At 41.3% G+C, this 24,264-nt stretch overlaps 1 protein-coding gene across 3 annotated transcripts; it reads left to right on the top strand.

Moving 5' to 3' along the window:
- On the top strand, positions 1–24,264 carry NUB1 (negative regulator of ubiquitin like proteins 1). Of its 3 annotated transcripts, XM_060782617.2 has the most exons (15): positions 1–146; positions 8,936–9,053; positions 9,150–9,317; positions 10,075–10,133; positions 11,403–11,473; positions 11,587–11,781; positions 12,825–12,913; positions 13,032–13,138; positions 14,443–14,629; positions 15,175–15,282; positions 16,051–16,203; positions 18,843–18,989; positions 19,825–19,911; positions 20,900–21,092; positions 23,419–24,264. In XM_060782617.2, exons 2-15 carry the CDS (start codon positions 8,937–8,939, stop codon positions 23,589–23,591), a joined length of 1,854 nt encoding a protein of 617 aa, XP_060638600.2. In that variant the 5' UTR covers positions 1–146; position 8,936; the 3' UTR covers positions 23,592–24,264. The 3 variants fall into 3 exon arrangements, with proteins under 3 accessions (XP_060638600.2, XP_067326477.1, XP_060638601.1); XM_067470376.1 differs by lacking the exon at positions 1–146 and having other exon boundaries at positions 8,948–9,039; XM_060782618.2 differs by lacking the exons at positions 1–146; positions 8,936–9,053 and having other exon boundaries at positions 9,223–9,312.

Below are 24,264 nucleotides of genomic sequence, written 5' to 3'. Positions count from 1 at the left end.
GCTCTGTGTGATCACGTGACGGCAGGCCATTCTCCCTCCCTTTCAGTTGGTGTGTTTTGGCTTTCGGTTGTGATGTGACGAAGCTTCGTCAGTCAGTCAGGAGGCGGGCAGGCCTGAAAGACACAGAGCAAGCTGGAGTCAAGCAGGTGAGTGATAGGAAGGGGAAAGGGGGACAAACAAGGCCTTCTTGAAGTCACAAGGCCTTGTTTATCCTTCTCCTTCTATTGGGAGGTGAGGTTTGGATACTCTAACACAGGCCTGAGCCAACTTGGGCCTTCCAGGTGTTTTGGACTCCAATTCCCACCATTCCTGACAGCCTCAGGCCCTTTCCTTTCCCCCCTCAGCCGCTTAAGCGGCTGAGGGGGGAAAGGAAGGGGCCTGAGGCTGTCAGGAATGGTGGGAGTTGGAGTCCAAAACACCTGGAAGGCCCAAGTTGGCCCAGGCCTGCCCTAGATACATCAGCACAGTAAAATGCTGTCCTTTATACAGATCTTGGGATATTTGGGGGATGTAACCCCCAAGTCAAAGTAACCCAAGTCATGTAACCCAAGTCAAAGCCTGGCATTAATTTATATCTCGTGTACACCAAATTGTTGTTGTTCATTCGTTCAGTCGTCTCCGACTCTTCGTGACCTCATGGACCAGCCCACGCCAGAGCTCCCTGTCGGCCGTCACCACCCCCAGCTCCTTCAAGGTCAGTCCAGTCACTTCAAGGATGCCATCCATCCATCTTGTCCTTGGTTGGCCCCTCTTCCTTTTGCCTTCCACTTTCCCCAGCATAATTGTCTTCTCCAGGCTTTGCTGTCTCCTCATGATGTGGCCAAAGTACTTCAACTTTGTCTCTAGTATCCTTCCTTCCAATGAGCAGTCGGGCTTTATTTCCTGGAGGATGGACTGGTTGGATCTTCTCGCAGTCCAAGGCACTCTCAGGACTTTCCTCCAGCACCACAGTTCAAAAGCATCGATCTTCCTTCGCTCAGCCTTCCCTAAGGTCCAGCTCTCACATCCGTAGGTGACTACAGGGAATACCATGGCTTTGACTAGGCAATGGATCTTTGTTGCCAGTCTGATGTCTCTACTCTTCACTATTTTATCGAGACTGGACATTGCTCTCCTCCCAAGAAGTAAGCGTCTTCTGATTTCCTGGCCACAGTCTGCATCTGCCGTAATCTTTGCACCTAGAAATACAAAGTCTGTCACGGCCTCCACATTTTCTCCCTCTGTTTTCCAGTTGTCAATCATTCTTGTTGCCATAATCTTGGTTTTTTTGATGTTTAGCTGCAACCCGGCTTTTGCGCTCTCTTCTTTCACCTTGATTAGAAGGCTCCTCGGCTCCTCCTCGCTTTCGGCCATCAGAGTGGTGTCATCTGCATGTCTGAGGTTGTTAATGTTTCTTCCAGCAATTTTCACCCCAGCTTTGCATTCATCCAGCCCCGCACATCGCATGATGTGTTCTGCATACACGTTAAAAAGGTTGGGTGAGAGGATGCAGCCTTGCCGTACGCCTTTCCCAATCTTGAACCAGTCTGTTGTTCCGTGGTCAGTTCTGACTGTTGCTACTTGGTCCTTGTACAGATTCCTCAGGAGAGAGGGAAGGTGGCTTGGTATGCCCATTCCACCAAGAACTTGCCACAGTTTATTATGATCCACACAGTCAAAGGCTTTGGAATAGTCAATGAAGCAGAAATAGATGTTTTTCTGAAACTCCCTGCCTTTCTCCATTATCCAGCGGATATTGGCAATCTGGTCTCTCGTTCTTCTGCCTTTTCTAAACCCAGCTTGAACATCTGGCAACTCTCGCTCCATGTATTGTTGGAGTCTTCCTTGCAGGATCTTGAGCATTACCTTACTGGCATGAGACATAAGGGCCACTGTACGGAAGTTTGTGCAGTCTTTCGCATTTCCCTTTTTTGGTATGGGGATATATGGGGTATGGGGACCAAATAGTCCAGTGGATTTTATTTACTAGTCAGATGTGAGCTAGGCAAAATTACGGTTAGATGGATCTGTAAATTGGTTAAGTGAACGAACCCAGAGGGTAATTCTCACCCAGGCTTCCTCTTCATCCTGGAAATAAGTGATAAGTGGAGTGCCTTTATTTATTTATTTAGCAGTTTTGTATACCGGTCTTCTCACCTCCATCGAGGGACTCAGGCCGGTTTCCAACAACAATATTACAACAATCATTAAAAACATCGTATTCCAGATTACACTAAGACATTAAAAACAAATACAATCATATAATTACAATGGTCAGTCGTCATCATAAAGTCATAAATCGTCGACATCCACCCATATCACAGGACTTGACTCATTCTTCGAATGCCAGTTTCCAGAGCCAAGTTTTCACCTGTTTTCTGAATGTCAAGATAGAGGGGGTCATTCTGATCTCCAGTGGAAGGGAGTTCCAGAGTCGAGGGGCCACCACCGAGAAGGCCCTGTCCCTCCTCCCCACCAGATGCGCTTGTGATGCTGGTGGGACCAAGAGCAGGGCCCCTCCAGGCGATCTTAGCAATCTTGATGGTTCATAGGGGAGAATACGTTCGGACAGGTAAACTGGGCCCGGTTCTGTCCAACATCTTTATTAATGACTTAGATGAAGGGTTAGAAGGCATGATCCTCAAGTTTGTAGATGACACCAAGTTGAGAGGGATAGCCAATACTCCAGAAGACAGAAGCAGAATTCAAAACCATCTTAACAGATTAGAGATATAGGGCAAAACAGATTAGAGAGAGGGCCCCTTCTATACAGCTGAATAAAATCCCACATTGTTTTCTTTAAACTGGAATATATAGCAGTGTGGACTCAGATAATCCATTTCAAAGCAGATATTGTGGGTTGTTGTTATTATTATTATTGTTGGATCCTCCTCTCGATGTTTGACATTGTCCTATCTCCCAGTGTTTTAAAATTTTATCCTGAATTTGGCCCTGGCCAGCTAAATCTTTTGTGTTTTAATGTCTGATTTTATATTGTTGTGTTGCTTATTACATTGTTTTGCATTTTATGTTTTTTGTGTTATATTGTTGTGTGTTATACTGTTGGGTGTGGCCTCATGTAAGCCTCACCAAGTCCCTCTGGGGGAGATGGAGCGGGGTATAAATAAAGTTTTATATTATTATTATTATTATTATTATTATTATTATTATTATTATTCTGCCGTGATATTCTGGGTTATATGGCTGTGTGGAAGGGCCAAAAATGAAGTTCAACGGGGACAAATGCAAGATACTCCACTTAGGCAGAAAAAAATGAAATGCAAAGATACAGCATGCCTGGCTCTTGGAGTCCTCATGGACAGGAAGGTGAACATGAGCCAACAATGTCCTGTGGCAGCAAAAAAGGCTAATGGAATTTTGGCCTGCATCAATAGGAGTCTAGTGCCTAGATCCAGGGAAGTCATGCTACTGCTCTATTCCGCCTTGGTCAGACCACAACTGGAATCACACTGTGTCCAATTCTAGGCACCACAATTGAAGGGAAATGTTGACAAACTGGAATGTGTTCAGAGGAGGACAACCCAAATGATCAAGGGTCTGGAAAACAAGCCCTATGAGGAGTGGTTTGAAGAGCTAGACATGTTAGCCTGAAGAAGAGAAGGTTGAAAGGAGACATGATGAGGACAATGTATAAATATGTGAGAGGAAGTCATAGGGAGGAGGGAGTGAACTTGTTTTCTGCTGCCCTGGAGATTAGGATGCGGAACAATGACTTCAAATTACAGGAAAGGAGCTTCCACCTGAACATTAGGAAGAACTTCCTGACTGTGAGAGCTGTTCAGCAGTGGAACTCTCTGCTCCAGAATGTAGAGACTAGGACACAATGGAGCAATGGATTCAAATTGCAGGAAAAAGGTTTCCACCTAAACATTCAAAAGAATTTCCTAATAATGGTAAGAGCTTTTCGGCAGTGGAGTATTCTACCTAGGAGTATGGTGGAGGTCTTTATACAGAGTATTCCTTGGGCCAAATACAGAAAATCATTATAAAAACAATAGCATAGATGTTACACAAGTGGTTGAGATATTTTGCAAGCTTTCCCTAGCAAATCATGTTATGGAAACTTGGGTGCATCTGCTTTACTAGTTTCCTTATGAAGTCACCCCCCTTTTTAAATTTGCTCATGTTATGCTTTCACAATGTATTTTGCTTTCTTTCCCCCCCTCTCTGTGGCCATGTGATAAATGTGTATGAACCAAATACTACTGAAAGCAAAACTAATGAATCTGTTTTACTGCCACGTCCCAAGCAGCAGATGGCAATGTTTAAAGATCTTTGCCAGATCTTCTAGCAGCCGTAAAATGAATCTTTAAGAGGCTCCACATCGAGGTCTTTTTACAAATAGTTTTATTTTTCTCCTTTAATTTATTCTGGTTTTCTGGAAGAGAGGATTCCTTCTCTCCCCGTCACCAGCTGCTTGGGAATCCCTCCGTTCCTCAGTGAGCTTTGCTTTCTGTTTTCCCGATTTGGCTCAAAGAGAAATGGCGATGCCAAGCGAGAAGGCTACAGATTTGGCTGAAAGGGGCTTTTGTGGGGAAATTGAACAAAGCTAAGCCACTGACCTTCTGCTTATCCATATGGTACTGATAGTGAAAGTCTATATGAAGGAACCAGGAGTTGCTTTTCCTGGCTTCCTACTCATATCAGAACTCCAGAAATACCAAAATATTGGTCGGCTTTCATTGGCTACATCTGTAAAACCTGGCAGCAGCTCCGGCTGTGCTGAGATCCTTGGCAGATGCTTAAATGTGGCAAACATGGTGGAGATGGCAAGGAGAAGCAGTGACAGCTGTAGTCCTTAGACCACTTCCTCTTCAGGATGGTGGATTTTGCTCCAAAAAGCGATTTAAAGATTGCTGTCTTTGAAACCTTCATTTTCATCTTGTTTGTGCCAAACTTGTCAACAGGTCTTTTAATAGTAGCTCTGAAGACTTCTGTAGGTGCTTTGAAAATCTTTGTTTCTTCATTACTTGAAGATCTAACATCTCTTTCTCTGTTTATTTGACTATATTCTCAGTTAGATATTCTTTTTTTCCAATAAGCACAAGATTTTTTTTTCATGTCAGGAGCGACTTGAAAAACTGCAAGTCGCTTTTGGTGTGAGAAAATTGGCCGTCTGCAAGGATGTTGCCCATGGAAAGCCTGGATGTTTTGATGTTTAACCATCTTTGTGGGAGGCTTCTCTCATGTCCCTGCATGGGGAGCTGGAGCTGACAGAGGGAGCTCATCCACACTCTCCCCGGATTCAAACCTCTGACCTGTTGGTCTTCAGTCCTGCCAGTATACGGGTTTAAATCACTGGACCAGAAGATGAGGTAGATAGACAGTTCATCTCCTCACAAAAAAGCCCTGCAAAGGATGTCAGGTTGAGAGAGTGAACGAAGGTCACCTGAGTTTCATGGCTCAGTCAGGTATTGAGCATGAAACCAATACATTTTAGTCTATCATATAAACCACCATATTATGCTGATTCTAATTTCATTCTTAGGTTTCATTTCACCAGGTATGTAAAGCCTTGCTAGGATTTAAATTTGATTAGATTTGTGCAATAAAATAACTATTATTTTAGTAAAGAGACGGAGCTGCGTTTGACCCCAGCATCTGTTAAATGAGCATTTTATCTGTTAATCCAATTTACAAGTGCACGCATTAGACTCTTGCCAGAATATGATTTTAACCTGTCAGGGGCTTCTTATAAAAATGGTTTACATGAGGAGAGCAGTTATATGAGCAAATAAAAACATCATGATAAATCATTAGCAAACATCTGTTCCATATTTATTGATTATTTCTTACTCAGCCTCAGATGAATGTTGTGTTTGCTTGTATAATGTTCTTTATGACTTCCATTTCATTTTTATTTTCTGCTAGAAATATGCTTGGCTGGCAGCCTGGAGCTTAAACTTTATTGATACCAGAAATATAAAGCATCATAATTTAATATTGTTATAAGAACAGGCCAAACAAAGATTGAACAACATTACACTCTTTCACAACTGTTGCATCCCAGGAGAGATAAGGTCTAAGTCACTTGTAGCTTTCGTGATAGTCACTTTTAAAGAGGCATAATCTTCTGCATAAATACAATCTCCTAACCAAGTTCCAAGGAGACTTATTCTTTATGTTTCTACCACATTTGGCGGGAATAGTTAATGACAGAATTCCTAGTTTCAATAATAGAGTTGGAAGAGACACAAGGGCCACCCAGTCCAGCCATTTAGAAACATTCAGAACTTTCCCATGTTTCAAAAACTGCTTCCACTTTGTAAAATCAAGAAATGCCTTGGGTGGCCCTTGGCTCTTAACTCATATGGCAAAAGGATCTTTATTAGGTGTGCTGTGTTTTGGCCTTATTACTATATTTTAAATGTGTTTTAAACCATTTCAGCTTTGAGCACTTAAAGCGAGAACAGCTTTAGGTTGTTAGATTATTAATACTGTAATAGGAATAAGAATAAAGTATTAAAGAAAATTGATACCCTCCTCTCCTCATGGCTCAAAGTAGATTAAAAGACATTATCATGAAATGCATGTGTGTGTGTGTCCACCCCCCTCGCAAGCGCAAATGGTGGGGACAAGAGACAGGCCCTTCTCTGTGGTGGTCCCTTGGTTGTGGAACACCCACCCCAGTGTCATTAGGCTGGCCCCATCCCTCCTGGTCTTCAGGAAGAGGTTAAAGACCTCTTTAACAGGCATTTAGAGAATAGGATAATACAGAATCACCCCCAACAACTTGAATAATGACCATGAGAAAGTCAATGTGTATTGAAACCAAGACTTGGCACTTTATTATGTTTTAATCAATGATATTTTAATGTATTGTCGAAGGCTTTCACGACTGGAATCACTGGGTTGTTGTAGGTTTTTTCGGCTATATGGCCATGTTCTAGAGGCATTTCTCCTGACGTTTCTCCTGCATCTATGGCAAGCATCGTCAGAGGTAGTGAGGTCTGTTGGAACTAGGAAAAAGGGTTTATATATCTGTGGAATGACCAGGGTGAGACAAAGGACTCTTGTCTGCTGGAGCTAGGTGTGAATGTTTCAACTGACCACCTTGATTAGCATTTGATTGCCTGGCAGTGCAATCAAATGCTAATCAAGGTGGTCAGTTATAATTCACAGATATATAAACCCTTTTTTCCTAGTTCCAACAGACCTCATTACCTCTGAGGATGTGTGCCATAGATGCAGGCAAAACGTCAGGAGGAATGCCTCTAGAACATGGCCATATAGCCCGAAAAAACCTACAACAACCCAATGATCTTTCAAAATTTGTTTTATTGCTTTTGTGTGCATTAATTTGTTTATATGTTTTATAGTTTGATACGGTTTGTTTTATGATGTGGCATTTAGTCTGTAAGCCCCTTTGAGTTCCCTGCAGCGTGAGAAAAGCAGGGTATAAATAAAGTAAATAAAGCACATACATACATGCATATATGTATACACACATAGGACTAAAGTTAGTCCATCTAACCCAGTATTATCTGCATTATGGATGGACAAAGCACACCTCACCAGTTGTACTTGGTGCCCAAGACTATTTCAGCAGCCTTTGTCCCCTCACCTGATGCTTCTGGTGGTAAAAAGGTTTATTTTCACCACTTCTGGAGGCTTCAAGGAACTGGATTTGGTAAAAAATTGAGTATAGCTTACCCCCAAATCCAAATGCAACCAGTCTGCTGTATTCAACCATTCACATTCCAAAACTCATTTACATAAGGGACAGTTCTTTATTTTGCCATTGTATATAATAGATTTTGGTATCCATTGAGGGTCCTTCCTGGAGCCAAGACCTCCTGGAAAATGAAACATGAAGCAGAACAGAAGACACTACAGGTTTTGATAGGGAACAGAGATAGAAAGGCCCATTAAAGAACCACCTCCTCGCAATTCTGTTTTTTTCACTAGGTAAAAACAGGGTTTCCCTCCCTTAATTTCTCACTTTTGTCTCCCAGACGTTCATATTTTGAGTGGGGTGGGGGATTTTTTAGACCAAATATATCCTGGATCATTTAATTGAAACCTAAACTTGGCCTTTCAGCCTTTCACAGCTGCCCATCCTGTTCTTCATTGAACAGCAGTGTACAAGGTGCAGGTGTTTACCTACAAAGCCCTAAACGGTTTGTGACCCACCTACCTGTGTGACCGCATTTTGATAAACGAACCCACACAATCTCTTCCATTTTCCGGAGAGGCCCTGCTCGCGATCCCACCTGCATCACAGGCGCGATTGGTGGGGACAAGGGACAGGGCCTTCTCTGTGGTGGCCCCTCGACTCTGGAACTCACTCCCCAAGGATATCAGGCACGCCCCGACGTTGGCAGTCTTTAGGAGGAGCTTGAAAACGTGGCTGTTTCAGTGTGCCTTCCCAGAATAGGAAACTCCAAGCACCTTGTCCCAAATGCACTTTACTAGAGATCTAGGACTGTCTGCACGCCCTACCTATCTCCAAAACATCCATCCATTTTACTCGGTCATGCCCTGTTTTTTAAAAATTTTAACCATTACATCCGGCCCTGACATTGGTTTTAATTCCGTCGTGTTGTTATTGTTATGTTTATTACTTGACTTTTATTTACTGCTGTATTGTTGTTTGTCTTGTTTATTGTTGTATTGGACCTTGGCCTGTTGTAAGCTGCACCGAGTCCTTCGGGAGATGCTAGCGGGTTATAAATAAAGGATTATTATTATTATTATTACTATTATTACTATTATTACCAGGTTTCACACAGTGAGCCTGGAGCATTCGCCAGAAGGCATTCTGTCCAAAATTGCCCTTCACTTGATAGTGAAAAGGCAGTATCTTTAATGAATATGTTCCTTTTGGGAACTGAAAAAGTAGAATGTTCATTTTGATTTGCCCACAAGATTGCACTGTGCGTTAGACTAGATAATATATAGAGAACTATACATCTTAATTTCTTTTCTACACTAGGATGGCACAGGACAAGTACCTTTCGGCGAAGTTGAAAACTTTCTTACGGGAAGACAAAATTCAGCTCTGGAAACCTCCCTATACAAACAGCAACAAAGAGGCGGGTGAGGAACTGAAGGCAAGTACTTGGAGGCTGCCATATTGCGGCTGCTTTCAATTTCATGCATATTTACTGCTTTCATGTTCTGAACAAATGCCTTTTTTATTGTCCCAGAATCTCGCGGTGCAATATTCAGCCAGGCTAAATTATAATGACAATGAAATAGCAGCCCTTCTGGAAGAAATACGCTGTAAAGCAGTCGAGCGGGGAACGGGAAATGAAGCTTACAAGACGACAGGCGTTGCAACGCTTGAAGTAGCCTTGCCTGCAAGGATGGGTAAAGTAAGCAATTGTTTAATGTTACCTAAAGAAGCGTATTCTAAAATGTGTAGCAATGGCTGTGGGAGTATAATGAGTAATAATATTTCATGCGTACAAAAGAGGCAAATAAGCTGGCAAGAAAGGATTTTCAGTTTTATTTAGGGACAAGGTTGTCTGAGAAGGATCCATTGGGGTTGACTGACTTCCTTTACCTTGAAAGTTCAATGGAAGTGAATTCACATTGGTAAAATAACAAAATATTGTACACCCTTTGGGGAGATGGTAGCGGGTTATAAATAAAGTGTATTATTATTATTATTATTATTATCATCAGGGTGGCCAATTGCGACATTTACACTTGCCTCCAACAGACAAGAGTTCTTTCTTCCACCCTGGACATTCCTCAGATGTATAAACCCCACTTGCCTAGTTTCCAATAGATCTCACAACCTCTGAGGATGGCTGCCATAGATGTGGGCAAAACATCAGGAGAGAATGCTTCTGGAATATGGCCATACAGCCCGGAAAACTCACAGCAACCCATTTTGGAATACATTCCCTTTCCTTCTGAATGATAAACTTTTGAATTCCTATGTCATGGCCTTTAAAACGAAACAGTATTTGTGGGACTGGGAGGATACTGTAAACAGTCAATCTCTATATTTCTGACCGATTGTGAGACATGAAGTGGGATGAGGCAGGGAGAAATCCAGAGCAAAATTCAGAGTAGAATGTAGTTAATTTTAATTTAGTATTTATATCTTCCAAACCTTTACAGACACGGAAAAATATGCTGGAGACAAAATTGGTCATCACAGGCAAGGAGCTGAGATCTCAGTAAGTAACTACTGCTTATCTTTTTGAAGATACTTTGTGTGAAGTATACTCAGCTTAGTAATGTTTTCAAATTACACTCAGTAATGCCCTGTAACAGCATATTTTCCAACAACGGCTCTCCATATTCATTGGAATTAAAGATGAAGGATTCCCATGAAAGTGGAAAAATGCCAAATTAAAAAAAACTGATTTTTTTTACCTCTTTAGCCATTTCTAGATTCTATAGCAGAAGTCTGTGGTCAACATCTGATGGAAGCTGACCATATATTGCATTGAAGGTCTTAAATATTCATATAGAGAACATTTTTATCAAATCCACAAAGGTCAAACCTGCAAATATAGTGTGTTGATTTTATGTATGTGTGTGTGTATAATATATCTATGTATATGGAGGAGCCCTTGATGGCGCAATGGGTTAAACCTGTGTGCCGGCTGAACTGCTGACCCGAAGGTCAGTGGTTCGAATTTGTGAGACAGGATTTTTTTTTTTATCGTGCCAGGAGCAACTTGAGAAACTGCAAGTCACTTCTGGTATGAGAGAATTGGCCGTCTGAAAGGAAGTTGCCCAGGGGACGCCCGGATGATTTGATGTTTTTACCATCCTTGTGGGAGGCTTCTCTCATGTTCCCGCATGAGGAGCTGGAGCTGATAGAGGGAGCTCATCCGCCTCTCCCCGGATTCGAACCTGCGACCTGTCGGTCTTCATTCCTGCCGGCTCAGGGGTTTAACCCACTGCGCCACCGGGGGCTCCATGTGAGACAGGATGAGCTCCCATTTGTCTGTTCCAGCTTCTCATGCGGGTACATGAGAGAAGTCTCCCACAGGATGGTAAGACATCTAGGTGTCCCCTGGGCAATATCCTTGTAGATGGCCAATTCTCTCACACCAGAAACAACTTGCAGTTTCTCAAGTCACTCCTGACACAAAAAAATGTATATGGCAAAGTATATTTATTTGTTTATAGTAGTTTATTTATATGGAAATCACATGTGAAGCGGAGAGGGACCTCTAACTGTTTGGTTCTGTACGTTTGGCCTACATCATTCAAGCTTAGAGAATAACTGTTTGAAAAGATCCTGTCTTGTCTTATAATGCCGTGTGCTGCTGCTAGCTTGCAAAATGGTGAGTTATTTCTTCGCCATTGTATTAATAATTGTGCAAAAATCACATGATGTACAAAATGATTCTGGAAATGAAGACATTAATTTCAACAATGTAGACAGTAAATCCTAAAATTGGACTTTTAGTATCTATTGCTTTACTCCACAGAATAGCACAGACATACGGATTTGAAGAAAATTGTATCAAAGTAATTATAAACAAGAAGCAACTTGATCTAGGTATGTAATATTTGTTTGAAAACTATTTAACTAAACGGTTGTACAGCTGCATTCTGGCTTTATGTTGGGAAATATAACTTTACCTGGCCTATCAATCTCTCTCCCTTTTATAGGGAAGACACTAGAAGAGCAAGGCGTAACACACAACGTCAAGGTCATGGTGCTTGAGCTGAAGTTGAGTGAAGACGAGACCAGAAGGAGAGTTCGCGAAGAGGAAATGCAACGTGAGGAAGAGGCAGCGAAGACAAAAGAAGTGAATAAAAAGATGCAGAGGACAAAAAAGGGATTGGAAATACTGGCAGACAGAAGTAAGTGAAAAACTGATAAAATACTGGCGAGAAGGAAGAAAAAGTATGAAAAGGCTTTGCCGTTTCGTCCTACTTTCTTAAAGGTATTAGCCTTTGTAAAACAGGGCATTTCTCCTCTTTGCAGAAACACCCCGAGGACTTCAGATATGGGAAAGTTCTGCTGGTAGTGTCTGAGGCCCCTTCCACACAACTGAATAAAATCCCACATTTTCTGTTTTGAACTGGAATATATTGCAGTGTGAACTCAGATTATTATTATTATTATTATTAAACTTTATTTGTACCCCGCTAGCATCTCCCAGAGGATTCGATGCGGCAGATAACCAGTTCAAAGCAGATATTGTGGGATTTTCTGCCTTGGTATTCTGGGTTATATGTCTGAGTGGAAGGGCCCTGAGTGCTCTGTGGAAAACTTCTAAATTCAATCTTAGGAATCAAGTTCATACCAAATCGTTCATTGTGGTTTACTTTCAAGTAAACCACAATGCATAATAAACAATTATTTGTGTCTTTCAAAGGGTCAAGATATGAATAAGCTGCATTAGAAGCCCTGAGTGGGCCTTTTTTCTCCCTTTGCTGGTTAACAGTTACATTTGTGCACACTCGTTAGGGTCTTCAAAAGGCTTAAAGGTTCTTAGTAAGAGTTACTCAAGTCCAATTTTTAATTCTGTCTTCTAACCAACTGTTTTCTGAATTTCTCTTAGTTTAGTTCTTGAATAAGTGTCCAGATGATGAGATATGTAGGCAAAATATAGGGCTGAAGCTGTGATTTATAAGGCTGAAGCTCCCAATACAGTTCTGCCAGAAATTGACAATAAAATTGCACTAGAGACTTAATAATAATAATAATAATAATAATAATAATAATAATAATAATTAAAGGACGCGAAACAATGGCTTCAACTACAAGAAAGGAGATTCCATCTGGACTGGATGGCCCATGAGGTCTCTTCCAACTCTTTGATTCTATGATCTTTATTTATACCCCACCACAGCCTGGCCCTTCCTTATTTTCCTGTCTGTTTTGTATGCTCTTGTTGCAGAAGATTCTATGGATCCGGATAGCGTACCTTACTTGGACATAGCGAACCAGACTGGAAGAACCATAAAAATTCCCCCAGAAGCCAAAAAAGTGAGTGTAAGCTATAAGAGTGACAAGTATGGTTGGGATAATTCATTTTTATTTACAGTCTAGTTAATACTAAAAGGGTAACGTTGGTGAAATCCTCTTCCCTCCTGTGTTTTTGCAGGCTCTTTTGTTAGCTATGGGGTATCATGAAAAGGGGAGAGCCCTGCTGAAGAAAAAAGAATACGCGATGGCACTGCCATTCCTGTTAGATGCTGATAAACACTTCTGGTAGGAATCTTGTTTGTTGAAAAACTTCTAATAACGTTATTGTGTTTTATAGAGCAACCTCGTTGAGGTCAGTAGTTAATACTGCCATTGTGAAAGCAACAAAACTGCCATATGCATTGAAAATATGCCACAGGAGCTATGACACACGCCCTTAGTGTTGACAGAATCACAATTATAGGAAGTGGCTGAGATAAAGCCCTCAATAGAGTCTCAGCAAAGATTCCATTCACAGCCATGCCACAGTTCTTTTAACACATGAGACCTTTAATGACATGACCCAAACTAATACACTCACACTTTAAGTATCTTGGGTAAAATAAAGGCAAATGGAAACGTGAGGGTTTGGCCAGCAATAGCAATAGTTCTGGAGCTCCTTGCCTGCATATTTGGGCCAGTGTTTCCATGTTTGAGAAGTGCAGGGGTTTTTTGTTTGTTTGTTTGTTTGTTTTTGTGTGTGTCAGGAGCGACTTGAGAAACTGCAGGTCGCTTCTGGTGTGAGAGAATTGGCCATCTGCAAGGACATTGCCCAGGGGACGTGCAGATGTTTTGATGTTTTACCATCCTTGTGGGAGGCTGTGTGAGTGCTCTTAACCATGCTGTTTAGTGTTCAGAGTGTTTCTGTTTTTGTGCAAAGAGTTTTCTCCCTCTTTGTTATTACTAGACTCTCTCTTTGCGGAGTCCATGTATGTACAACATAGAACCAGAGAGAAATAAAATACTGCCTTGCTATTCTTACTTAGATGAGATGTGGTCTGCTTCTGTGTGTGTGTTGGAAGTGGGTGGATTATGCTGTCTGTTGCGAATTGTAGGACTTTATTGTATCACACCATAGCAGTGATTCTCAACCTGTGGGTCCCCTGGTGTTTTGACCTACAACTCCCAGAAATCCCTGTCAGTTTACCAGCTGTTAGGATTTCTGATAGTTGAAGGCCAAAACATCTGGGGACCCACAGGTTGAGAACCACTGTACTATGCCCTCTGACTGAAGGCCCTTCCAAACAGCCCTGTATCCCAGAACATCAAGGCAGAAAATCCCACATTATCTGAATGTGGACTCAGATAACCCAGTTAGCTTAGCCAATTCACCTTACATTATTGGTGTGTTTTGCTATTAAAGAGGAGTTTCCTTAAAATCCAACAGGACAATAACCTGAAACTCCTTGGTGTCAACATGCTTTCATAGGCACGAACTAGATTTTCAAGACCAATAATACCTTATTCTAATGCCTATTTTGTGTACATATGGGTTCTATCTATGGTTGGACACTTCTCCAATGACGTTTTTTTCCCTTGTTGCTTTTTAGTGAATGTGGTTCAGAACTCCTGACCACAGTTGACAATTATGCAGTGCTGCAGCTGGACATTGTCTGGGGCTACTTCCACTTAGGACAGCTGGACTGCCTGGACGATGCTGAGAAGAAACTCCTTGCAGCCCACGATTGCTTCAGAAGGTGTTACGGAGAGAACCATGAAAGGCTGGTCACTATAAAGGTAGGCCAAAGAGACTGTCCTTTCTCTGGGTGTTTCTGTTTTTTACAAATGTCCTTGACATTTAGAACTTTAAAACCTGAGAAATCTATTGTGAGAAAAACCCGCAGAATAGATACAAAACGTGGCAAGTGCATTTTATTTTGGTCCAGTTGGACTCATTCTCTACTGATCAGATTTCATATCTAGCTGTTTTAGATTATTGCTCAAATGTCTGCTTTGTCGTTTCCTGTATGATACTTATATTGAGGTCTATTTTGGAACTGGATTCCATTGCAATTGCCTCTTCCTATCTAGAGAAAGTAAATGTCATTGCTTCATTTCTTCAAAATTCCAAGAGATCAGAGCAGGGTCAGAGCTTGAATGTTGTTCCATGTATATACCTGATCATCATTTTTTGCTTGCTTTCTTACTTTGGGATCCTACCCTTTTCACTCTTTCTCGCTTGTGCGGGTGCATGTAGGTTTTGTAAGCTCTTCAGTAAATAAAACTGTCTTTGTTAGGTCTTTGAATCTGACCCATTTGTAAATACTTTTCTTACCCTTTAGGGAAGTTCCGGGAGAGAAAAGGCTTTATTTCTGAGGCTTTATTTGCTTCAAGGAATAAGTCATTATCATAATGGCAGAGAAAGAGAAGCTGCTGAACATCTTCAGAAGGTATGTTTATATATATTTTTGGGGGGAAAATGGCATTCATAAACTTTTCGAAAGGAAAAAATGATGTCAGATCCTTTTGGCATATGTGAATCTCCATGAACATCTGCAGACCACCTTTTGAAAACCACTAGTCAAGGAAAGGCATGGCCTTGTTAGAAGTCAACCCTTTGAAAAAGTGATATTCACAAGCATTCTTGTAATGGCACACAGCTGTTGAACTGATAAACCATGTCTTTGAACTGCCAGGGACAAAGCCATGCCACTGCGCACACACACAAAAAAAACATATACTTAGCTAGCAGAGTTTTAAAATGTTTCTTTGAAGTTGAAGTTGAAATTGCAGTTGCCAAAAACATATACTCTTAGTTTAAAAATAGGCACTCAAAGACAAAAGAAAGTCTTGTGCCTTGTTTACTCATAAACATATTGTATTAATTTAGCATACAGGCATATTTCTTATTGAAGTTCAGTTATAGATAGGATGTAGTTTCTCTGTGTTGAGAACACAGGGTATAATTCTTAATCAGAATCAGCACTTAATGTTGCAAGCCTGTTATGAAACATGGGAGGTATCTCAATTGTACACAAGAGCACATAGGATCATATTGCATAATTTTCTCCTTCCTAAGGAGTCTATAGCAGACACAGGCAAACTTCAGCCCTTCTGATGTTTTGGACTTCAACTTTCAGAATTCCTAACAGCCGAAATTTGCCAATGCCTAGTCTATAGGCTCCTCCTGCTTCATGTCCTTGTCTTTCTCTTTGCAGGCTCATGGCTTGTTTCAGGAGCTATGCATCGACCCAGAAAAGATCAACAGCTTGTTACTTCTGGGCTTCTCTGCTCAGGAAGCTCGTCTTGGTCTCCGTGCCTGTGATGGGAATGTGGATCATGCAGCTAGTCATATTTCCAACAGAAGAGAGGTATAGTGTCATGCTTTACCCATAAGGATGTATTTTTGTATTGTTGGGGATGAGGCAATGTGTGGAATGTAAGGAAATAATAAATATCACCAATTGCTGTAATGCCACAATTCACAAGAGCCACTTAAAATCAAATAGCTAAAAAACAGCTGGGAACAGCTCATGTGTACAGATCTGGAGGTAGTAATTAACCCCCAAAAGCATTCAGCAAAAAGGGATGTAATGCTTGGTCCCAAAATGAAACTGATGCTAGTAGGATTTAGGCCTCTATGGGGAAGGTGTTTCTGTATTTAGGATACTAAAGGAAAGATGTTCTTCTCTTATGTCCCCCCTCAATGAGTGGCTTCCATTAGTGGGACACAAAGGATGTGTCCCACTAATGGAAGCCACTCATTGAGGGGGGACATAAGAGAAGAACATCTTTCCTTTAGTATCCTAAACATATTTTAGTCCTTGAGCAGCCAGATAATGAGCAAGACCTTCCTTCAAAGAACCAGTTTTCTAAGTCTTTTAGGCCTTTAAAATTATAAGTAGCACCTTGCACTCAGTCCAGTAATTTCTCAACAGCCTTTAGAAAATCAGCATTACAGTCAACCTTCCACATCGGTAGGTTTAAGTTTTGTAGATTTTGATTACACTATGTAACACCATTTTTGTTCCTGGGTTATAAATGTCATTTCCTTTTTTTTTCAAATGATTTTTTTTCAAATGATTTTTATTAGTAATTTCACAAGAGAAAATAACATAACATAACAATGTCTAAAGGGGAAAAAAACAAAAAAGAAAAGTAAATGTAATTTCCTAATGGGTTCTATCATTACAAAAAAATGGGAAAAGTTATTAAACTGCAGCACATTTTGCTTTGGTTATTCACTAAATATCTCACAGAGTCTCAACCAATTCAACATAGTTTGTGGCAGCCACAAAAAAAAGTTTCTGAAGGATATCAACTACTTTCAAAGCACCACACAATTGAACAGGAAATAAATTTTGTTACATGTTGTTATTGGTGCATTCATAGAATCATAGAGTTGGAAGAGACATCGTTGGCCATCTAGTACAATCCCTTTCAGCTAAGAAACAGGAAAATTGCATTCAAAGCACTCCCGACAGGTGGCCATCCAGCTTCTGCTTAAAAGACTCCAAAGAAGGCGCCTCCACCACACTCTGGGGAAAAGAGTTCCATTGCTGAACAGCTCTCTCTCACAGTTAAGAAGTTCTTCCTAATGTTCAGGTGGAATCTCCTTTCCTGTATTTTGAAGCCATTGTTCTGCGTCCTAGTCTCCAGGGCAGCAGAAAGCAAGCTTGCTCCCTCCTGTCTTTGACTCCCCCTCACATATTTATACATTGCCCTCATCATGTTTCCTCTCAGCCTTCTCTGCTGCAGGCTAAACATGCTCAGCTCTTTAAGCTACTCCTCATAGGGCTTGTTCTCCAGACTCTTGATCATTTGAGTCACCCTCTCTGGACACATTCCAGCTTGTCAACATCTCCCTTCAATTGTGGTACCCAGAATTTGACACAATATTCCAGGTGTGTTCTGACCAAGGCAGAATAGAGTAGATTAATTATATTTAGTAATATATTAATATAATTTATCTCCTCTATTCTATATATATGTGTGTATTAATATATTAATTAGATTAATATATTCTCTTTAGGAATCTCTAGGTCTTTCAGTACAACTTTATGGCTAACTTTTGCTAGAAACCGACCATAGAGTCATGCTGGAGGATGGAAAAATTCTTAGAGAGAATACGACTTCAGGGCTTCCTAAGCCTCCCTTTGGTCACCTTCTGGCAAAAGTTAACCATAAATCCTCCTGGAGAACCTAGAGATTCCTAGAGGGGTGTTCATTGAGGCAAAAAAGTGTTTTACATGCAGTTTCCCCCCACTTTTGTGAGAATCCTGCACCCTTAACCCTGACAAAAGTGGAGAGCCTGCTGTATATGGTTTTCATCAGCAGCTGTCCAATTGGTAATCCAGTTGCTGCATCTTGCACTTAATGTGTTATTGCATGATTCATTTTTGTGCTCAAAGCATTAATCATTATATCTCTAGAATGAGAAATGGTTTCAGGTTCATGCTGAATTTTGGTCATTTAAAATAATACACATATGAAATCTCTTGGAAAAAGGACCTTTTGGGGGGAGAAAAATCTCAAACTTCAGAACTATGACCATAGATCAGGCCTGGGCAAACTTGGGCCCTCCAGGTGTTTTGGACTTCAACTCCCACAATTCCTAACAGCCAGTAATTGTGGGGGTTGAAGTCCAAAACACCTGGAGGACCCAAGCCAGCCCATGCCTAGGATAGATATTTTGAGATCTCAGCTTTCAGTCAACTTCTTTGTAAAGAAACATGAATGCCTTCAGTGTCTTACACATATAAGGTCCCCTGCAGAAGCAATTTGTAATTTTTTGTGAGGTGCACAAAAAACTACATTCAGTTCAAGGTTTGGAAGCAGAGTTGTGCTTATGGAGCTCTTGTGTTTGCAGGTGTGCATTCTCCACTGATGTTGCTGAAATGAGCACTCTTTCAGTTGCACATTTGATTCTGCATTCAGTTGCATGGTATTGCCGTTCCACATGTTGATCTCCTAGCATAATCTGGAGCACTTCTTTGTCATATTGCTGCAGGAGAAGGCTCAAATAAGGAGGGAAGAGAGAGCGAAAAGGCGAAAGCGGATAGAGGATATAAACTCCTTGAAGAGCATGGGCTATTCGGAGCGAGCTGCTAGAGAAGCCCTTCATCAGGCAAAAGGAGACCTTGAACAAGCTGTTAAGGTAAGTGCTCTTTTGTAATGCTGCATCCATTGGAAACAAAGCTTATTCTTTTTCTCAAAAACTATTATTTTCTTAGGCCTGGCCAGATGATATTTCTGCCTTTTCATATTGTTAAAAATGTCAGTTGGAGCTGATGAGTAAGATTCCTGTAGAATTAAATTTACTTCTGTGCAGTATTTTGAACATCTCATCTTCCTGCATCAAGAACAGCCAAATAAAACAAGCTTATTCCAGCTATAGATGTTCATATAAGGAACAGGGAGTATTAAAGAGTTCTAGATGGTTGAGCAAAGAGTAGTGACTACGTATTAAAGTATTATGATATTAATATATTTTAGCTTATTTGTGGATGAGTTGCCTGTTGTTAGCCGGCCTGAGTCCCTCTTCGGAGGTTGAGAAGACCGGGTTATAAAAGCTCTAAATAATAAATAAATAAATAATAGTGACTAACTGAATGGTAGGCTCTAGCACAGACATGAGCAAACTTCAGCCCTCCAGGTGTTTTGGACCAACTCCCACAATTCCTAACGGCCTGTAGGCCGTTAGGAATTGTGGGAGTTGAAGTCCAAAACACCTGGAGGGCCAAAGTTTGCTCATGCCTACTCTAGCATTCTTAGCTAGTGGGACATGACAAAGCAAAAAATCATAATAATGTCATAAATACGTTAAGTGACCACAAAGGAATTTTGAAATTGTGTTGAATAGTTCAGTGGAAAAAGTGTCCCAGCATGTAATAGCTGTGATAAAAAAATTTCCATGTTGAGGGCTGGAAATAAAGCTGTGATTATGTTTTATACAGATCTATATCTATACATGCTATCATTTCTTGTCCTAGCTTATGCTTGACAACCCCCAGTTACTTTTGCCAGATGATGATGATCCTGGAGATCAGTTTCATGTCCTTCAGGAAAGTGTTGATCAGGTAAGTCTTGACCGTTGAGTATATTTGGAGAGGAGAGGAGGGGGTTATGCATGCACTCCGTTACAGTGACTCAGGGCTAACAAGGTATTCAGACAAAACAAGATGGGAGGGAGGGAGGCAGATAGAGAAAGAGAGAGATAGGAAAAATAGAGAGCTGGGTGATTATTTTATTTATAGTGTCAGAACTGAGAATACAGTTATAATGTAGTAGCTGTTCCCTGCTACGCATTGCTGTGGCCCAGTCTGGTGATCTGGAAAATAAAGTAATGAGAAAGTATTGGTTTCTAATACATGTAATTTCTTAATGCTTGTGGGTAAAAAGTATTTCTTGTTGTTTCTTTGTCATTTCTTGTTGTTTCTTTGTCAGCGGTTTAACCCACTGCTCCACTGGGGACTCCTTATTGAATAAGTTGACACGTAATAACTCCGTTGCTTCTTTGTGTTATTTGATGGATCCAGCTATTGGCTATAGTCCTCTTCTTTCCTGCAGACAGTCTTCTTTTGATTAAACATTTGTGTGTGCAGAATCTACAGATAGACACAGGGACCAAAGAAGGATAGGACTTGCATCAGAATGGGTTCCAGAACAAAGTCAACAGGGGTAGCCTTCTGTCTCACAATATTGCAGGCATGGGCAAACTTCGGCCCTCCAGGTGCAACTCCCACAATTCCTAACAGCCGCTGATAGGAATTGTGGGAGTTGAAGTCCAGAACACCTGGAGGGCCAAAGTTTGTCCATGCCTGAACTAAAAGCTTGGTTACAATCTTAGAGCTAGATGCGAGGAAACCACCTTTGAATTTCTGTGTAGTTGTAAAGCTCAGTCAGAAGCCTTAAGCGATTGATCTTTTTCTTCCAGCCCAACTTAGTTCATAGAACTTTTCAGGGTGAAAATATGGCCCTGATCCACTTGGAGGAAAGGGGAGGGGGGATTTATTTTGTGATCACCTACAGCAACCTGTACCTCTTCTTTGCCTTTGTTTTGTGTAGTTGGTGTACATGGGATTTAATCCAGAGATAGCAAAACAAGCTCTGAAAGTATTCAAAGGCAACATTCAGCTGGCTGCACAGACGCTGGCCCATTACGGGGGAGTTCTCCCGCCTGATTTGCAGGCCTCTTCAGAGACCACCACTCCGTCGGATGAATCCAGTTCATCCAAAGATTCTCCAACTGACTCTGCAGGTAAAAGAGAAAAAAGGGAGAGTGCTCTCAGTGGGTATACACAGTATAATAAGAGTATTAACAAAGCTAAACATGTCTAAAAAGGGCAGTCAATATGATAAAGTATCTGGAAAGCCCTGTGGACTTCAAGAGTTTAGTATATTTAGCTCAGGCATGGGCATACTACAGCCCTCCAGGTCGTTTTCCGTTGCTCTATGGACTGGAAAACAATCCAGTGAGTCCAAGCTAAAAAAAAAAAAAACAATTCTACATAAACATTGGGAAGAATATAGCTGTTCAGTGGTGGAATAGCAATGGGGAGGGGGGCACACTCTTCCTTTGGAGGTCTTTAGACTTTTGGAAAATGGAAATCTCCAGAACCTTTTGGAGATTTTATGATCTTTGGAAAGGCAAAAATTACATTTTTTTGAGAAATGAAGCCATAACCTCTTGGTAAAAGCATGACCTGTTAAGAGTCAACCTTTTTGGAAAATGGCATTCATGCATTCTTGCCAGGCAACTAGGTTTCTCAGCTGTTAAACTGATGTACCTAGATATCTCTTTGAACTGCTAGGGACAAAGACATGCCAATGCACAAAAACATATATTCAGAGTTTCAGAAGTGTTCCTTGAAGTTGCCCAAAAAACCTCTACTCTCCTTTAAAATATATTTGCCTTTAATTCATGCTCTCAAGAGACAAAAGAGTTCTTTAAAAATAATATAGTTGGTTTACTCACAAACTTAATGTACAGTGTTCCCTTGCTACTTTGCAGTTCGCATATTGCGGACTCGCTGTTTTGTGGGGAAGGAGGAGGGGGAAGTGGAGGAGGAGGGCTTGCTTGCTTTGAGGAAGGAAGAGGGGGAAGAGGAGGAGGGGAGGGGGAGACAGGCTCACGAGTAGGAATCAGCAGGAAGTGTGGTGTGCAAGGGGAGGGGGGCAGGAGGAAGGGAGAGAGGGGGAAAGAGGAGCGTCCCTACTTCACGGATTTTCACTTATTGTGGGTAGTCTTGGAACATAACACCTGCAATAAATGAGGGAACATTCCACATACAGGTACCGTATATTCCGGGGTACAACACGACTGGGGCTATAAGACAACCCCCCAACTTTAAGACACAAAACAGAGAGTTGGGGATATACTCGCCGTTTAAGATGACTCCGCTGCTCAGGCTGCTCTCCTCCTTCCTGCCCCCACTCCGCTGCCATGGCGTCTCTGCCTCCCAGCCCCGCGAGAAGCGCCTCTTCTCCCGCGAGACAAAGATGTCTCGCGGGTGAAGAGGCGCTTCTTGCAAGGTCTGGCCAGGAAGAAGGAGAGCGGCCTGACCAGCGCAGGAGGCCCTTTTGCTCAGGCCGCTCTCTTTCTTGGCCAGGCCTCGTGAGAAGCACCTTTTCTCTAGCGAGACAACGTCTCGCGGGAGAAGAGGTGCTTCTCGTGAGGCCTAGCCAGGAAGGAGAGCGGCCTGAGAAGCGCGGAAAGCAGCCCAGGGGCCTCGGCGCCAACAAGGGAGAGGCTTGGGACTGAGCAAGGAAGGCAGCCAGGAAGAGAGGAAGGACGGGGAGCCTGCCCGGGAGACCACCATGAGACAAGACGGCAGAGGAGGAGGAGGAGGAGGAGGAGTAATTTTTGTAATTTTATTATTATTTTAATTTTCTACCCAGCGTACTAGACGACCTCCAAAATTTTATAAGGTTTTACATACCTAAAAAGTTGTCTAGTATTCCGGAATATACAATACTTTGCTAATCAGTCCAGTTACAAGTAGATTTGAAGTAATTTCTCTGTGTTGATAACACAGGGCATCGTTTTTAGAATCAATAGTCCATAGTCAAAAGCTTCTCTCTGTTTTGAGAGTCTAATAGAGTCTCTGTCGAATCTGTAAGTCCAATGGAGTCTAATTGCTTCTGTATAGCATACTGTTGGTACTGAAGTCCAAAACAAAGTGTTCCTGCATTGAAGCCTAAACTATACTATTGTTGCTACTGAAGTATAAAGGCATCCAAAGTCTAAAATGGAGTCAGATCCCTGAACAAACCCAGATCTGATCACATGGTCTGCAGCCCCTCCTATAACAGAGTCAAGGTAAGATTGCAAACCAATACACACATATATAATACATTAAGCAATTATATACATAACAAATAACTAGTGGAGGCTTGAGAAGGTTGCTATTTCCAACACCAACAGAGGCTGGATGGATATCTCTTTAAGGAGTGCTCTAGTTGTATATCCCTTCATGGAAGATTGGGATTAGACCAGTTGGCCCTTATGGTTTAAGTAAATTGTTGCATGTGTGAATAAAAGACCTTGTCTGCATTTGTGCACTGCATTTCTTCCTTATCTCTAGGTACGTCTGGAGCCTCAACAGATGAAGACATGGACGCAGAAGTTGTCAACGAAATCCTAGAGGATATTCCAGAACATGAAGAAGATTACTTGGACTTAACTCTGGAAGAGGAAGAAGTTGTCATCAACGAATACCTCTCGTATATTCGAAACCTGCAAATACAGTCCAAGTAGACAGACTCTTAAAGGCTCCGGTCACATTTATCTGCACCAGCATTGTTTCTGCTCTAGTTCAGATATGGTTTAGTTGCATGTAAGTCCCACTGAAACCAATGGGTCAGTTTAGTCCTGATGATCCTGATTTAGTCTAGACTGGAACCTTGGACTTTTAATACTTGGATTCCAAGTATGTCTGATTCTGTCATTTTGCCAAATGCCTTAAGTTCATTCAGTTGCATAATTTTGAAACATTGGTTTGTGTAAAATCTGTTATTATCTGGTTGTTATTTAGAGCAACACTGGAGAATAATGTCAACTGTAGAACAAAAATATTTCCAGACATATTTTTATATAGAGATTCTATATATATATATATTGGTGTGAATCAATCTATTTAAATAGCAGATAATAAAACTCAGTTCACATCCTGTCACAATAACCAGTTTTATTTAAAAGCCGCAAATGGAAATTTCTGCATGGGTTCCTGTTTGAATTAGCATTGATATTGTCTGTTCTGGGAAATACGGGCCCAAGTGTGTTGAGCTGTCAATTTTTGAAAAAGTTTTTTTCTTTCCATCCTGTCTCTTGTAAATCTGTTGTGCTTGGACTTGGAACATCTCCTGTTTTCAATCTCTGTCTTGCATAATGGAATCACAACCAATAAAAAGGCCAATTTTCATCACATAAA

Source organism: Anolis sagrei, chromosome 6, assembly GCF_037176765.1.
Source record: "Anolis sagrei isolate rAnoSag1 chromosome 6, rAnoSag1.mat, whole genome shotgun sequence".
Taxonomy (NCBI): domain Eukaryota; kingdom Metazoa; phylum Chordata; class Lepidosauria; order Squamata; family Dactyloidae; genus Anolis; species Anolis sagrei.
This window is presented reverse-complemented; position numbering and strand designations above follow the sequence as displayed.

Excerpts from the sequence above, each read along its gene's own strand:
- NUB1 (XM_060782617.2), top strand. The coding sequence starts at position 8,937 with ATGGCACAGGACAAGTACCTTTCGGCGAAGTTGAAAACTTTCTTACGG. Across the intron at positions 13,139-14,442 it reads GATGCTGATAAACACTTCTG|TGAATGTGGTTCAGAACTCC; the intron begins GTAGGAATCTTG and ends GTTGCTTTTTAG. Across the intron at positions 15,283-16,050 it reads CTGCTGAACATCTTCAGAAG|GCTCATGGCTTGTTTCAGGA; the intron begins GTATGTTTATAT and ends TTCTCTTTGCAG.